At 37.2% G+C, this 14,716-nt stretch overlaps 1 protein-coding gene across 2 annotated transcripts; it reads right to left on the reverse strand.

The window, feature by feature from the left end:
- Window positions 1-1,187: 1,187 nt before the first annotated feature.
- Window positions 1,188-9,121, reverse strand: LOC121418213. 2 transcript variants are annotated; one of them, XM_041611948.1, is made up of 5 exons: window positions 8,984-9,121; window positions 5,975-6,379; window positions 4,957-5,129; window positions 4,172-4,256; window positions 1,188-3,214 (listed from the first exon to the last, which is right to left on the reverse strand). In XM_041611948.1, the coding sequence occupies exons 1-5, from the start codon at window positions 9,009-9,011 to the stop codon at window positions 2,673-2,675; spliced, it is 1,233 nt and encodes a 410-aa protein (XP_041467882.1). In that variant the 5' UTR covers window positions 9,012-9,121; the 3' UTR covers window positions 1,188-2,672. The 2 variants fall into 2 exon arrangements, with proteins under 2 accessions (XP_041467882.1, XP_041467883.1); XM_041611949.1 differs by lacking the exon at window positions 8,984-9,121 and adding an exon at window positions 8,783-8,859.
- Between the last annotated feature and the right edge of the window lie 5,595 nt (window positions 9,122-14,716).

Here is a 14,716-nt window from a genome sequence, read left to right on the forward strand (position 1 = left end):
ATTTACCATTTCAAATTGGGTGACACAATGGAAGTACGTACTACCCAATCATCAATATTACCCCAAAATTTGAACATTACATTACAGAATACTAAGAGTCTCACTTATACAAGAACAGACACTTTATTTGACAAAAGCAATCCATGATGATCTTGAAATAAATAAGTTTACTTTCTCAATAATCCTAAAAAGATGGGGGCAGGGGGCTGATTCAGGATGATGATCTTGAAATAAGTTCACTTTTTCATTAATCCTAAAAAGACGGGGGGGGGGGGGGGGGCTGACTCAGTATGATGATCTTGAAATAGATAAGTTTACTTTCTCATTAATCCTAAAAAGACAGGGGCGGGGGGGGGGCTGATTCAGGATGATGATCTTGAAATAAATAAGTTTACTTTCTCATTAATCCTAAAAAGATGGGGGCGGGGGCTGATTCAGTATGATGATCTTGAAATAAATAAGTTTACTTTCTCATGAACCCTAATAAGAATGGGGTGACTCAATATTTTTCGCAATTAATCCACTGCGCAAAATTTTTTGACCGCGTCACTTGCAGAATTTTTAACTTCCAACAAGTCTCCCACAACCTTTTACACCAAACTTGCGATCCCCGGGTACGCAGTTCCGAAAATACGCAACATTTCGTAAGTGTATGCAGACCCAAAATTGCTCAAAAACATAAAATTTGTGTAAAAATCCAATGCAAATGGTGTTTTCAGCCAAAATTTATAAATGTATCATTTTTTTTTCTTTTACTGATTAAAATAAATTAATTTTGTCTTGTTTGTGGTCAAAATAAAGTACCAGAAAATTTCAATTAAACAAAACAAAAACAAAAAGTAAAAAACAAATAATTAAAAAAATAAATGTGTTGTTGAAATTTGTCTATTTAGGGTTAATACAAACAAACATGCAACAACATGGTTCTTTCTCATTTAAAAGAAAAGACTGGTATCTTTGACAAGAATCCCTCAATATCTTTACTGTTAGAAATAGCAAGCTTATTAGCCATGCATTCAGTTACATAAAAAACAAAAGGGTAATTCAAAATGATCATGTCCATTGACAAAGAAAAAATCACTCAGCCGAGGCATCAAAGAAAACTTCTTTTCAACTGTAATGTTGAGTCATGGGTGGTATTAGAGGTGCAAGTTGAGTATCGATAAAAAGTTGCCTCTTCATATTCAGGTGAATTCAAAACATATTCAATAAATTATGGAAGGCATTTTAGTGAATAAATCGCTACTTCCAATCCGAGACCAACAAGGTAAACATTTGCCATGTTGCCCTCCCCAGGCTTTGTCTACAGGAATCCTGTACAAAACAGAGGGCATATTGGCCATATTTCTGCTAATGCACTTGCGCATGCAGTAGGAGTTGATTTTGATCACTAATTTCAGTATTTGAAAAAAAAATTACTACAATTGCTTATTAAGGGTTACTTCGCTAAGTTCATAAATAACCTGAAATCAGAAGTCATGATAAGCAAACAGGCTTAAATCATTCCAAATAATAGCTTGAATTACACATTGTAAAGCCTTAGGTAATAATAATAATATTGATTGGCTTTTCTTCCGGGAAACATTAAATATGATTCCCTTAAAAGAACCATATTACCCTCGTCTAAAGACTCAGTGCCAATATGATTCTGTTGCGGGCGACATATTTGATGTTCCCCACAAGGCAAGTCAATATTATGTAATTATGTTCAGAAAAGTGTGCCAAAAATATCAAAATTATATATTTCTTTTTCCTATTTATGAAAAACAAGTCTCATATTAAGATTTTAAAAAAAATGGTGCTCCATGGCTGCGTGCCCATTCTTTTCTATGTACACTGTGGTTTGGTGAGGAGAACTGCATTTTGAGGCATTGGCAGGAAATTCTCGAAATTTGTAGTGGATAGTTTCATGCATAATTGGCTCTGTATTGCAAATGTAGAGTTTGTAGTTGTATGTCGTCTTTAATTAAAATTGCACATATACATGTATGCACAGACAATCATGGGGGCACTGTCCAGACTTGGGACATTATATTGCATACACATGATCAAAGTTTAAAGTGTGTGATCTATGATATGTACTTGCATGTACATGACCCATCTGTGAAGGAAAACCATTTTTACTAGCTTTTGTGTATGAGGATGGTGCCCACCTTTCAACGACGGTGCCCATTTTCAATTCAATTTTCAAAATTGATGATATATGCCTCCAGAGGATGCACCTGTTGAATGTTTTGTGATTTTTGCCTCAAATTTGAAGAAAGTTATTGCACAACAGTTATTAATAAAGAAAGATTAATCGACCCTTCGACATCTGAACTAGGTCGGTTTTGGACCTTGACGTGTAGCTTTACATGTATATATAATCGTGCAAGAGTGCAACATACAGTTACAGTACCTATAATATGAATCTGCTGATTCTGCCTGAAATACATGCACATAGAAAGTTAAAATTCTTTTAGCATAGCAGTTGTGACACCAACGGTACAGCAGAAATAGTGACATCTAAAGTCAACAAGATGAAAAGGTTGAATTTACGTCTTATATTGTCCGATTAATAAAACATCTAGACACAAAGATACTTTACACTGACAGCAAAATCGTTTGATCCCCCCCATACAATGGTTACCAGGAAGATACAAAGTCTTTCAATGTATATTTTTCTTCAGTTTTTAATTTGTCTCCTTCAAACTGTCCAAAGCATCAGCACAGGCCTGGATGAGTCTGCACAACTGAGTGCAGGACTCAACATTCGTGCTCTTCCTGAGCTCCGCACTTGCCCATGTGAGCTTGTCCAAGACCGTGTCCACTGACTGCCCAATCACAAGGCTTACCCTTGTGTTCCGATTCCCACAAGGCCGGACCCCTGGTGCACCTATCGTGCTGGTACTGGCGACAGCATTGTTCAACAACGAGCCGGCCGTCTGGGGGAGGACGGTGGCTTGGGGATTCGGAGGAGGCGGTGGTGGTGGTGACGGGGTGTGGGACGCCTGCTGCTGCTGGACTCTCTGAGCAGTTGTGGAAGTGGTTCCTTGGAGCTGGAGGGTGCGGAGGGTCTCAGGAACTGAACAAACATTGGTGATGGTGATGGACCGGTCATCGGTGTTAGACAAAGCAGCACCGCCGGTACCTGATGACGAGCATGAGGATGACGGGGAGGCCCTTACCAGTTCATGCTCCCTGACCTGAGATCTTGCTGCTTCTGCACTCAGAGCTGTCAAGAGAATGCCAAAACATACATTTTATGATGATGCCAGTCACACTGACAAAACATACTCCAGACAGACCTAATTTATTATTTCCAATGACAATTTGTCAGGGTTCAACCAACTGTATGTGGTATTCAAAGACAGTATCTGCAGTTCTTAGCTTTTCAGAATCTGTAAAACACTTATTTTTTTCAGATCGATCAGATACAAACCCAGAGCTTTTTCATTTGCAGTAATCAAATCATCATGGCCACACTGAACTTCAATCTTTAGGTAGTGAATGAGATACTGCATTGTTTAATATGCTCCATAGTCCCAGCACATATTGTCATATGAGCTTTGCATTTTCTCTTCCCAGTGCAATGTGTATCAAGGGACTTCCATATCTTCCAGCCTTGTCAAAGTGCTAATATAAAGATCATTCAGTTTTTCAAAGTGATTGGTAATGTAAAAGCAAATGTATGCATTACAGCATTGTTTTGTTACAGACGCCCTCAACATAAACAAAACTTTTCTTTATGACAGTGCAGTACATAAGTATTTCTTCCTTGTAATTTTTTTTTCAGTGAACCCCCCCACACACACCACTCACCCAGAACCATCCTTAACCAAAAGTTACCATCATGGTAGCTTTGCCATCCAATGGTAGCTACCAAGGAAACATTGCTTTATAACCAATCAAAATCAAGGATTCTATGGGAATTACTATTAAATGGCAGAGTTACCATAACGGTAATGTTTATGAAATGGGGCCCAGGTGGGTGTTTCATAAAGCTGTTCGTAAGTTAAGAGCGACTTCAAGAATGACTGGTGATCCTTTCTTGTGGAAAATGGTATATTCATTGGCTATGGTTATGTGCGTAAGAAAAGTTCACCAGTCGTTCTTAAAGTCGCTCTTAACTTACGAACCGCTTTATGAAACGGCTCCCTGGTCATTAAAAATGAGAAAGTGACAAACTGACCTGGGTCATCCTTGGCATGTTCTGTAGCCAGTTCATTGCAAGCCACGCAATAATCCTTCTGTTGCTTGTCTCTTAGTAGGATTGTCTGTATGTGGTGACAGAATGGATACAAATTAAAGGATGAATATTACAGTACTCAATAGTAGATGCGTTCTAGCTATCCGACTATCTGAAAATATTTGCAATTGATTTATAATTAAGTTGCAAAGTCAGTTTATATATATATCAATTGCAACTGTGGCAAATATATTTTTACTTCTTTCTGCAGAATCAGACCAGGGACCGAGTGCAAATTTACAATTAATTGGCCAACTTATTCATTACATTTAATAATTTATTTATTCTAAACTTGTGCATCCACTGAAATCAGGAATACTAAATAAAGTACTTAACATGAAATAACTCCTAGATTTTCAGCAAATATCTTATTTTCTCTCATTCAGCTTTATCTTAGAATCATTTTTTCTAAAAGGGCCTTTGTTTGTTCAATTTCTTCATGTTTTATATTGCACGCTCTTTCATACAATGAAAAAAATTCAACCCATTGGCTGCCATTTAAATATTTATAAATCACAACTCAAGTCTCTTTATTGATATATCATATAAAACAAATGTAATATTCAATAAAAATATAAAACCAGGATGATGTTTTTATGAACAAGATACAGGGTAACATAAAGCTAATAGATGTCAATATCACACTGTAACAACTACATGCAATAAACATATATGTATTACATAGCGATCATTTCATTCTATTCATTTGGTATAAAAAGTGCACTCACCCCGCAAAGGGAGCAGGTGGTGGCTAGCATGCGGTATCCCTTCAGGAGGTAATCTCCCATCAGCTTACTGATCTTATCTGATCTCTCTTTCTTGGCTTGGATTACTTTCATCTCGGCCTCCGTGGGAGGGGTCCAGTCGCAGTCTGCCCCAAGATCCATCTGATCGCCTAGGCCTGTTCACACAGACAGACAAACAGAAAACATAACAGAGACAGTTAGATAAGCATTGATCAATATAGACCAAGGAAGATACAAAATAATGATAAGGAAATGGGAAGGCAGAAGAGCATTTTACAAGAATGCAAATAAATAGGAGAAAATAGGCAAGCAAAGAAAACAGGTAAGAATTTCAATGCAAGAAATAAAAAGTAGTGACAACAATAGAAAAAAAGTGTGAAATTGAATAACAGAAAAAAGAGTTGAAAGAAGTTAACTTGAACATGAAAATCAAATATCCATTGAAAATAGAAGATATCTGAATGACCAAGAAATTCTTCTCTGGGAAGATCTGCACATTTCAAAGATTTACTTTTAAGAGTTTTCAATCCTCATCAAATTATTTTACAAATGTAGCTTTTTAAACTTCAACATCCTTTCAAACTTTAACATGTCAAATTTCGTGACATCATATCATCTTGCAATCCATAAAGATTCACTTGTACCAAATAAGGTACACAGAACCAGGTACGAGTACAAAAAAGTATTTGTATTTTAGAGTTGTAGGGACATCAAAGTACACTATGTAAGAGTTTCTTCATGAAAATGAGATGCCTGAAAGGGAACAGCATGTATTCCACTCCAGTATTTACAGAGAACATAAAAAAAATAACTGTGATCAATTCAAATTTAAGTTGAGAGACAGGACATGCAAGTTGAGAATTTGATGTCCAATCTAACCTGATTTCAGAGCACAATTATTCAAAGTTCTAAAGGGAGAATTGCCAACAGCCCTAGCCTCCCCTACCCCCTTCTGCTGCAATAAGGCATCCTAATCCTCAATCAATTCTGAATGATGCACCTTGTTCAACAGGGGCAACATCGATTTCCACATCTCGACTCCTTCCGACAAACCTCCGATGCCCTCCCTGCCGCCTCTCCCCCGAAATGTACAAATTAGGTTGGTACATGGCCCCTTCCTGGTGGATCCGTTTCAACTCCCTGGTGTAGGCCTTTCGGAATCGCCACACGCTGGTGACCGCCACCTTATGCCCCAATTCACGGCTAAAGTGCTGCGCCGTCTCCAGGTCTCCCGCCACCATCGCGTACTTGGCGATGCGGGTGCGCATTTCGGGGGTGTAGGAGTTGTACTTGCGGCCGTTGGGCCTGATGGAGCGGTTTCCTCGGGAGTATGGAAGGGCACGCTGATTGACAATCATGTCTACCGCCATCTGGTTTACGGCAGCCATGTTTCTCTTCATGTCACCTTTATCATAGGCAAAGTGAGACAGAGTAGTAGAAAATTATGATTTAAGAAACTATATTTCGCATTCACAGTGAAGTCTCATTTTCACATGTCTTGAATATCCCCATTGGACAAACCTAACATATATCCTCCAGCATAGTTCCTCACTTATATTTTGCAGTTTAAATTCACTGACAAAGATTTCATGCTCAGAATAAGAATGAAAACTGAAAACAAAAATTTTCTACATACATGTAGCTATAAGGATAAACTAAAAACATATAGCATGCTTTCTAATAATTCTATTAGTATTGATGTCAACGTGCTCTTCCATACTCCTGATTTGTTGAAATTTCCTGAAAAATCAATCTAAAACATTTGTCACTTTTGAAATGCAGGAATTTCATCCAATTTGTAATTATCTTTGTTACAATCAAACCCACAATCATTCAATCATTCTCTTAATCCATCCAATGATTTTCTTTTTCAAATTTACATTACCAGTTGAGGAACACGGCCAATATGGGAGTCTCTCTCCAATATGGGAAACAACCTCCCTTATCGGAGACTTACTTTGCAAAAGGACAAAAGAAACAACACCAACGAGAACATAAATTTTTCCACGCAAAATTTTGTCCCGTTGAGGTCAGTAGCCCATTTGTTTTGTGTGTGGACAACAACCAAAATTCTTATCTTTATATCAAAACTAAAGGAGACGGTGAAAAGGGGTAGTGTTTCATGAGGAAATTGGTCTCCCAAACTGAGCTGATTTGGATACCCAACTCTTCACAAGAGATTTCACAATGAGCACATTAACTTGATTCAGCTGGCACTTTTATATTTTTCTAGACTATATTTACTTGAGACGAAACCTTTTACCCAACAACAGTCTGGAAAACTTTAGAGAAGAAATCAGGCAAAGGTAAGATCATTGTAGGCCTATCACTATCAGATGGAGGTTAAATGCCATTAATTCGGTTGATATCACATTTATTTGGAGACCTCTGCTAGTTCAGATGTCGAAAGGCAATTTCTTGATGCTTGTCAAGAAGTTCAGATTTTCTTGGAGTGGACGCAAAAGGTTACAAAATTTGCCGATGTTTAGCCAATATTTTCACAAATTGAGACCTTAATTTTAGTCCTTAAGAAAATAGTACCCTGTAGGGTCTAGATATATTCTGAGTAATTTCGAGTCGCTTTTTCTGTTGGTGATATTAGTTTTTCAAAATTTTGAATTTGATTGAGAATGAGATTTTCGATCATATCATTGCGTTGTGCACAAAATTAGGTTAAAAACAGCGCAAAATAAGGTCACGCCACCACACACATCTGGCGGCAATCCTGTATTTTAGGGGTCTAAATTATTTTAGGTTGCTAACTTCAGTTAGTATAGAAATAACAGTATACCTAAAGCCGTCGGGGTGTCACGTGATCCAGGACTAGTCATGGCCGGGCCGGGGAGGGGGGGTATGCAATGAAGATATAATGCCATGCAGCACACCTTGGTTTTAGGGTGTTTTAATTATTATTTGGGGCATAATACATGTAATAGAGGGTATGGTAGTGGATCGTATTACCGAACACTTTTCATGAATTTGATCATATCAAACACATTATTCCAATAAAATTCACCAAACTTTCACCATAAATACACAAATACCTACAAAATATAAATATGCAGAAATTTTGCCGAAATTGTTTTTCATTTTTACGACATCAGCTTCCAATCGGACCCCTCTTCGCAAGTGAAATATTTTGGTCACTTGAAAAGGTATCGTATTACCGAACGTGTGTTTTCTATGGGAAAAGTTGGGAAAACAACAAAGTCACTGATGAGCTATTTTGACCATATTTTATTGTTTTGAGGATATAAAGACTTCTAAATTGTGTTTTTGATAATTTTTCATCATTTTTCTATTTAAGTTCCCTTTGGAAGGAAGTTGCAAAGGTTTGAGCGTATTTGATTATTTTCTGACGCATATGATGCGCGCGTTCGGTAATACAAGGCCGGTCGGTAATACAATCACTCACTATATATGTGAGCACTTATATGGGTGAAGGATGAAGAGTATAATGGTATATCAAACCAACGGTAATCAGCGTTACTTGTCATGGCGGGGGGGGGGGGGTATAGAATGAAGAAATAATAACAACCTGCCATACCCGGCACGTACGTACGCACTACTGAACTACCGTTAACAGCGGTCGTCATGGACATGGTCGTGGAGTATGGAGCTGTTGCCTGAACCGTGAACTGAAGTTAGCAACCTAAAATAATTTAGACCCCTAAAATACAGGATTGCCCATCTGGCATCACCCAAGCACGACTCAAGTATGACTATTGTTACTCTAAAATGAGGATTGTACTCAAAGGAAGAAGAAGAAGCAAGCCAAATATGACTGAGCTACAACCAATATCCTAACCGGAGATTTCGCTCCAATGCAATTCCAATGACAATATCACAAAAGTGTGATATCTGCATTAGAATTGTGTGCATCAGAATTGCACGCGCCGCCGAAGGCAATGGCCAGAGGTACCTGCGTTGTGAATGGACACCATTTTTTTTTAAGCTTCCAGTGAATTTGATCATCCGTTGAATAAAATAAATTCCTGAAAATTCTGACCTGATGACGCTGTGCCTGTAGTGTCCATTGTTTCTTTTTCCTCGCCAAAATGCAAAAGTAAATCCGAAAATCAGTTGAGAGGCGAAAACAGCGAGTTCAAAAATAATTGCAGTGCCTGTACTGCGCCCTTAACGTTTGTTTTCATGTTCAGATTATTCTATACACAACAAAAAAAGTAAGTCCCCCTAAATCAAATTGCTTTAACTTTTGAACCGAATTAGTTTGAGATATGATATTTCATAGGTGGTTTTCTGCACTCATTAAGCAACTCCTGGGGGAAAATGAGATCGATCGGTTGAGTCATGCATGAGTAATTAAAGATTGAATTAAAAATGACCATTTTTAAAAGTCACAAGAGTCGTTTTTCAGTTTGTTCAAATACAAAGACAAAGTTGGTGGGCAAAAGTTGTTTTCAGGTGAAATTTATGGTGTTATGCTGTTCAACTATCCATCATTCAACCACTTCAGACCAGATTTTGATATCGTATGTTCATGGTTGAGTGAGCACAATGTATTGCAGGGGCTGTGGAAGCGGGGGGGGGGGGGTGGGCTTCAGCCCCAACTTTTTTCCAAAAGCATGTACAAAAATGTGAAAATGGCCATATGATTTTGATTTTTTGCATGATCGATCAGCCCCCCCCCTCACTTTTGGCCCAGTCTCCCCCCCCACTGAATACCGTTCAGAGGCCCCTGAATTGTGACTTTATCATCATGGGGGTTTATGGTAGTGTCCTCTTCAACTTGTTAGATCATGTTAAAATTTGAAAATGTTGGTGACTCCCCCGATTATAGGCCCCTTCCCCTATTTTGAAATTCTGGATCTACCATGCACTGATTTGTCCATACATTCGACTGATCCTATTGTTATGCAGTATAAAGAGTATTAATTCCCAAGTTTTCGATTGTGCTCGCTCAACCATGAAAACGTTTAAAATTCGGAAAGTATGTGGTGATAGAAATAATGGATGATAAAAACAACAGCAATTAAAGTCACATTTGAAACCGAATTTGCCCCCAATAATCACTTTATTATCCTTTAAAATGCGTCTTTGACATTGAAAATACCAATTTTTCCACTTTGATGCGTGCTCACTTAACCATAAATAAACGAATCGATTTCATTTTTGCACAGAATTTTGCCCATAGGTTGATAGACATTACCGCTGAACGACATTGCTAAAGACAGCCTTGAAAAAAATTTCCACCATATTGAATAAGGGGTTACTTATTCGTAAACATATGCACCCATAATGTACACAAGTCTATGAGAGAGGAAGTCAAAATTTTGAAATGAGGGTTTATTTCATGGACGATTTTTGTTACTTCTGCCAACAGTTATTTCATGAAACTTCGCACATGGCTTCAGAGTAACACCCAAAAGGTAAGGTGCACACACCAAAATAACCATTCGATGCGGCACAAAGTGGGGCCAAGGCCTTGAACTTTCTTCTCATTTGCATAAATTTTGAGTACTGTGTGCTCACTGATGCATTAAACATTGGGATTTTCACAAAAATCAAATCAAATGAACTATGCAAGGAGGTTTGTGACAGATATCCATAGTTACAAATTGCATTTTTTCCAATAACGTAAAAAAAGAGCTAATCACATTCCACATGTTCATTCAAGCGTGAATGTTTAATTAAACGCCTTTGAATCATTGAAGCATGTTAATTGGTCATGAACACAACGAAAAAGTTGAGAAAATATCATTTTCAGTTACCAAAATGAAACAATACTTGCCTATGATATTTGAAAATCGTATTTTTTGTTTTCAATAAATGTTCATTGAACCGTGAAACGATGAATACTGTTGAAGAAACTCTTCCCAAAATAACTGTCATCATATTCTATCATTTTTATTGATAGAAACCTGTAAAATATCCAATTATAGCAAATTCGGACTGGTGTTTATTCAACCGTGAAATTTAGCCAAAAAAGTTGTATCGTCTTTTAGAAAGTACCTTTTATAAGCCTTCTGACTATTTTTCATGATGAGAATGTGGAATAAGTTCCAATAAAATGGAATCAAAGTCATGATATTTGGCTTGTGACTTTTGAAAAGTGACATTTTTGCCTTCTGACGGTGCTCACTGAAGCATGACGTAAAATACGTCCATAACATTTACTCAGAGGGTAGCTTATAAAATTACCTACACGCTCATGTAAAATATATTAAAAACTCGCATTGGTTTGGAAATTATTGATGTTTGTTTAAGGGGGACTTACTTTTTTTGTTGCGTATAGATCATAGATTTATGATAGACAGACAGACAGCCAGACAGACACAGAGACAGACAGACAGACAGACAGACAGACAGATAGATAGATAGATAGATAGGTAGGTAGGTAGGTAGATGATAAATAGATTACCTCTAAGCAAGTGTTAATATTAGGGGAAGGCGGGGTAAGTTGTGACACTTTTTGCATTTTGCATGTTATATGACTACTATTGTAGAAATAAGTACCTTGCCTTTAAATTTGATTCTTGGGAAACATTTTTCACCTATATATAACTTTCTACCCCCACACTGAAATTCATTGTGACCTTTGAAAAAAACGATGTCAAATGGCTCAACTTGCCCCATATGTGGGGTAAGTTGTGTCACCTTCTGCATGGGGTATTGGGCCACAAAAACTATGTACAAAATGTATGCGGGAAGAAGCAGCATGACGATTTTTATTTCAAGTCTTTTCACTTGCCATGCTTGCTAATTCTCTATAAATACTAACATCCGCTAAAAGTAAAAGAACTGTCATGTGAATTTACACCTTTCTGCCTGCATATCAATGGCTTTTCAAGTTTTTTTTTAATTTTTCACTCTTATTACCATAAGAATTACCATGGCTCAACTTGCCCCATGTTGGCTGGCTCAAAGTACCCCAGTCCGAACTCATTTCTTATGCATCCATCATTTAAAAGACTATGAAAAGAATGAAGATCCATACCTGGTCTAACAATATTGTTATTATTTCTTTATCATATTTAAAGACGTGTGTGGGGAAACAGCACTCCACTATTTTACACCCCTTTTTACTTTTTTGCTGAAATTTGTATTTTTCCGTCTAAAAAAAGTACTTTTTGTTTCAAAGTCGAAAACAATATGGTTGGGTAAAGGGTTATGTAATGGGTCATCAATACATGACACCACCACAATGTCCGACTCATTCATTATTGGCCTGGAGGTGGTGGCACAACTTGCCCCTATGCTCAACTTACCCCGCCTCCCCCTACCCTTGTTTCTTGGCGATCCACCGGGGTGGGGCTAGGCCTAATCATACACCTCCCACGTTCGGAGAGTTAGCGGATGGCATGTACAATCATCTCCCCAACTTTTCAAGAAAGGAATTCTGATTAATCAACTAGTGGATTCATCTTAAGTTTTAATTGCACTAAAATGTTTCGCTTTGCCAAATTTTACATTCTTAAAACGCAAAAATTATAAATCGCGCTGTCGCTCTTTGTTCCGCTCCCACGCCCATGCAATCTTAAATTTGGCCATGACAAATCCTTATGATTGGCTTTATTGCAAACGTTAAACCCGCTGCATCATGTATGACTCCATTTATATAAATAGTATGATCCCAATGACTTTAAAAATGGTTTATAACTTTGAAAACATACCAATCACAACCATTTTTATTGTATACTCTGGCGTGAATTTGAGGGGGGGGGATCATATCATGACATATCTGAAGCAGGGGATAACTTTAATTTGTACAAAAGTAGGCCTATAGGCCGAACCCATATACTTCGAATTAGTGTACGATGAGTAAAACAATCGAGGCCGTCAATAACAAAAAGTTACAATTTTGCTCGAAATTTTGAATGTTGCAATCATTGGCTCTAAATATGAATTTAAACAATATTCAAAATATTTCCTTTCTGCAATATTTTCCTCTTCATTTTCGCGTTTTGGAAGTATATTGTGGTCTGTTATATCATATAATCTAGCTTTTATGAGGGGTCCTTATTCCCGATAATTATTACCCCATAATTTTTCTTCATTCATATCACCTCTAACCACTGAGTTTATGAGTTTTCAATAACCTCGAATGCTTAATCCTTGTTTGCCATTTTGATAAAATTTTATAGTTCAATTTTCCAAATTTCTTTTGAAAATGTTCGTTGATATAAGCTACCCTACACACAGCACTATTCTAAACGACTGAAGCTACTTTTTCAAGGCTCGCTCGCCGCAATCTCCCATTACAAACCCCTTGAAAATCGTTTTTGCACACTGTCTTCTGTCGTCCATCTACTGAAAATTTGCTCGTTCACTTCGCTCGCTCGCTCGCAGATAGTGGTAATCATAGCCTTTTTTTCAAGTAATCTGGATCCATGACAGACTAGCAGCAATGCATTATTGCAGCTGAATGTGAACTACCAGCCGTATAATTTACTTTATTCCTTACCTTTTATTATTGTATCTTAACATTGACCTCATTATCTCATGTTATATGTATTTGTTTGTACTTTGTATTTGTTATTTTATATACGGAAATAAAACACGCAAGCAAACAATAGTTACTATAATTGAGAAGAAAAAAATCAATTGCAATAGCCATGAGGGAAAAATTGTGATAGGCTGTTAAATGTCATCACACAAACAGCCATTCCATGCTTCAAATTTCAAGTTAATTGAACCAATCAATGAATAATACATATATTTGTTTTGCTAGGTACATGTCCAAAAGGCGTAAATCTGATTTCTCGCTGCTTTTCACCTACAAATGACTGAGATACACGATCCTAATAAGATTATGTCAAATTTGCTTGGAAAGGTATATCTTTTTGTAACTTTTTAAATGACACAACAAGTCTTATAAAACATGTTTTGTTGTCTGTAATTCACGATTTTTGTATTCTGTCACATCGTATAGCCATTTTAGCTTATCCCTTTGTTTTGTGCCCCTTTTTTCAAACCGAGCTTGACAATATCAAGTTAAAAACACCCTCAAAAAATATGTCACGCGAGTCACAAAATACATCCGTAGTTTAGTTTGCTTAAAAAGTATAAAAAGTACTTAGAGGCAGTATATTTTGTAGTTGATAAAAAGTAGGGAGCATATAGTCCTAAATCAAACCAGCAAAGAAGATTGCCAGCTGCAGACCCCTTCATTATGAAAAAAAAAACACCCTAATGTGCTGCAACGCGAGTCACACTAAGGTTTGTTAGGGTATGTCATGCAAGTCAAGTATCACAAAACAAGCAATATTTTTTTGGGAAAGGATAATGATTGCGATTTTTATACAGATGTCAATTATTTAGGCTTGAATGATTACTTTTATTTTTATAAACGTCGTTAGATGATATCAACAACACATATGGGATTAAAACATGTAGTCCCACATGTAACTTTCATCATTATGAAAAATACGAGACATTTGGCTTCCTCCTGCTCGTACGCACGGGCGTCCGTCGATATAACACATGATATTTTTATGAAAATATGCACCCTTTTTCTTAAAAGTTGATGGAGAGGGGGAAAAATTAATCGTATCAAGTCAGGGTATTCAGTAATGAGTACAGGAGAAAGTATATTTCACTGATTTTCATGATTCATTCCATTTGATTAACTCATCTATTCGTGTTTTGGGGCTAATCTTTCCCTTACGCATTGCTTTTTGGCAGAAGTTCTATGGAAAATGCACCTTTTTTCACACAAACTTGAGACTCTCTGTATTCATTCCCCCATTGCTCGAGAATGAATGGGCAGTTAACGACGGGG

Source organism: Lytechinus variegatus, chromosome 7, assembly GCF_018143015.1.
Source record: "Lytechinus variegatus isolate NC3 chromosome 7, Lvar_3.0, whole genome shotgun sequence".
In the NCBI taxonomy this organism is placed as follows: domain Eukaryota; kingdom Metazoa; phylum Echinodermata; class Echinoidea; order Temnopleuroida; family Toxopneustidae; genus Lytechinus; species Lytechinus variegatus.

Excerpts from the sequence above, each read along its gene's own strand:
- LOC121418213 (XM_041611948.1), bottom strand. The coding sequence starts at position 9,011 with ATGGACACTACAGGCACAGCGTCATCAG. Across the intron at positions 6,380-8,983 it reads TACAGGCACAGCGTCATCAG|GTGACATGAAGAGAAACATG; the intron begins GTCAGAATTTTC and ends CCTATGATAAAG. Across the intron at positions 4,257-4,956 it reads CCACCTGCTCCCTTTGCGGG|ACAATCCTACTAAGAGACAA; the intron begins GTGAGTGCACTT and ends CACCACATACAG.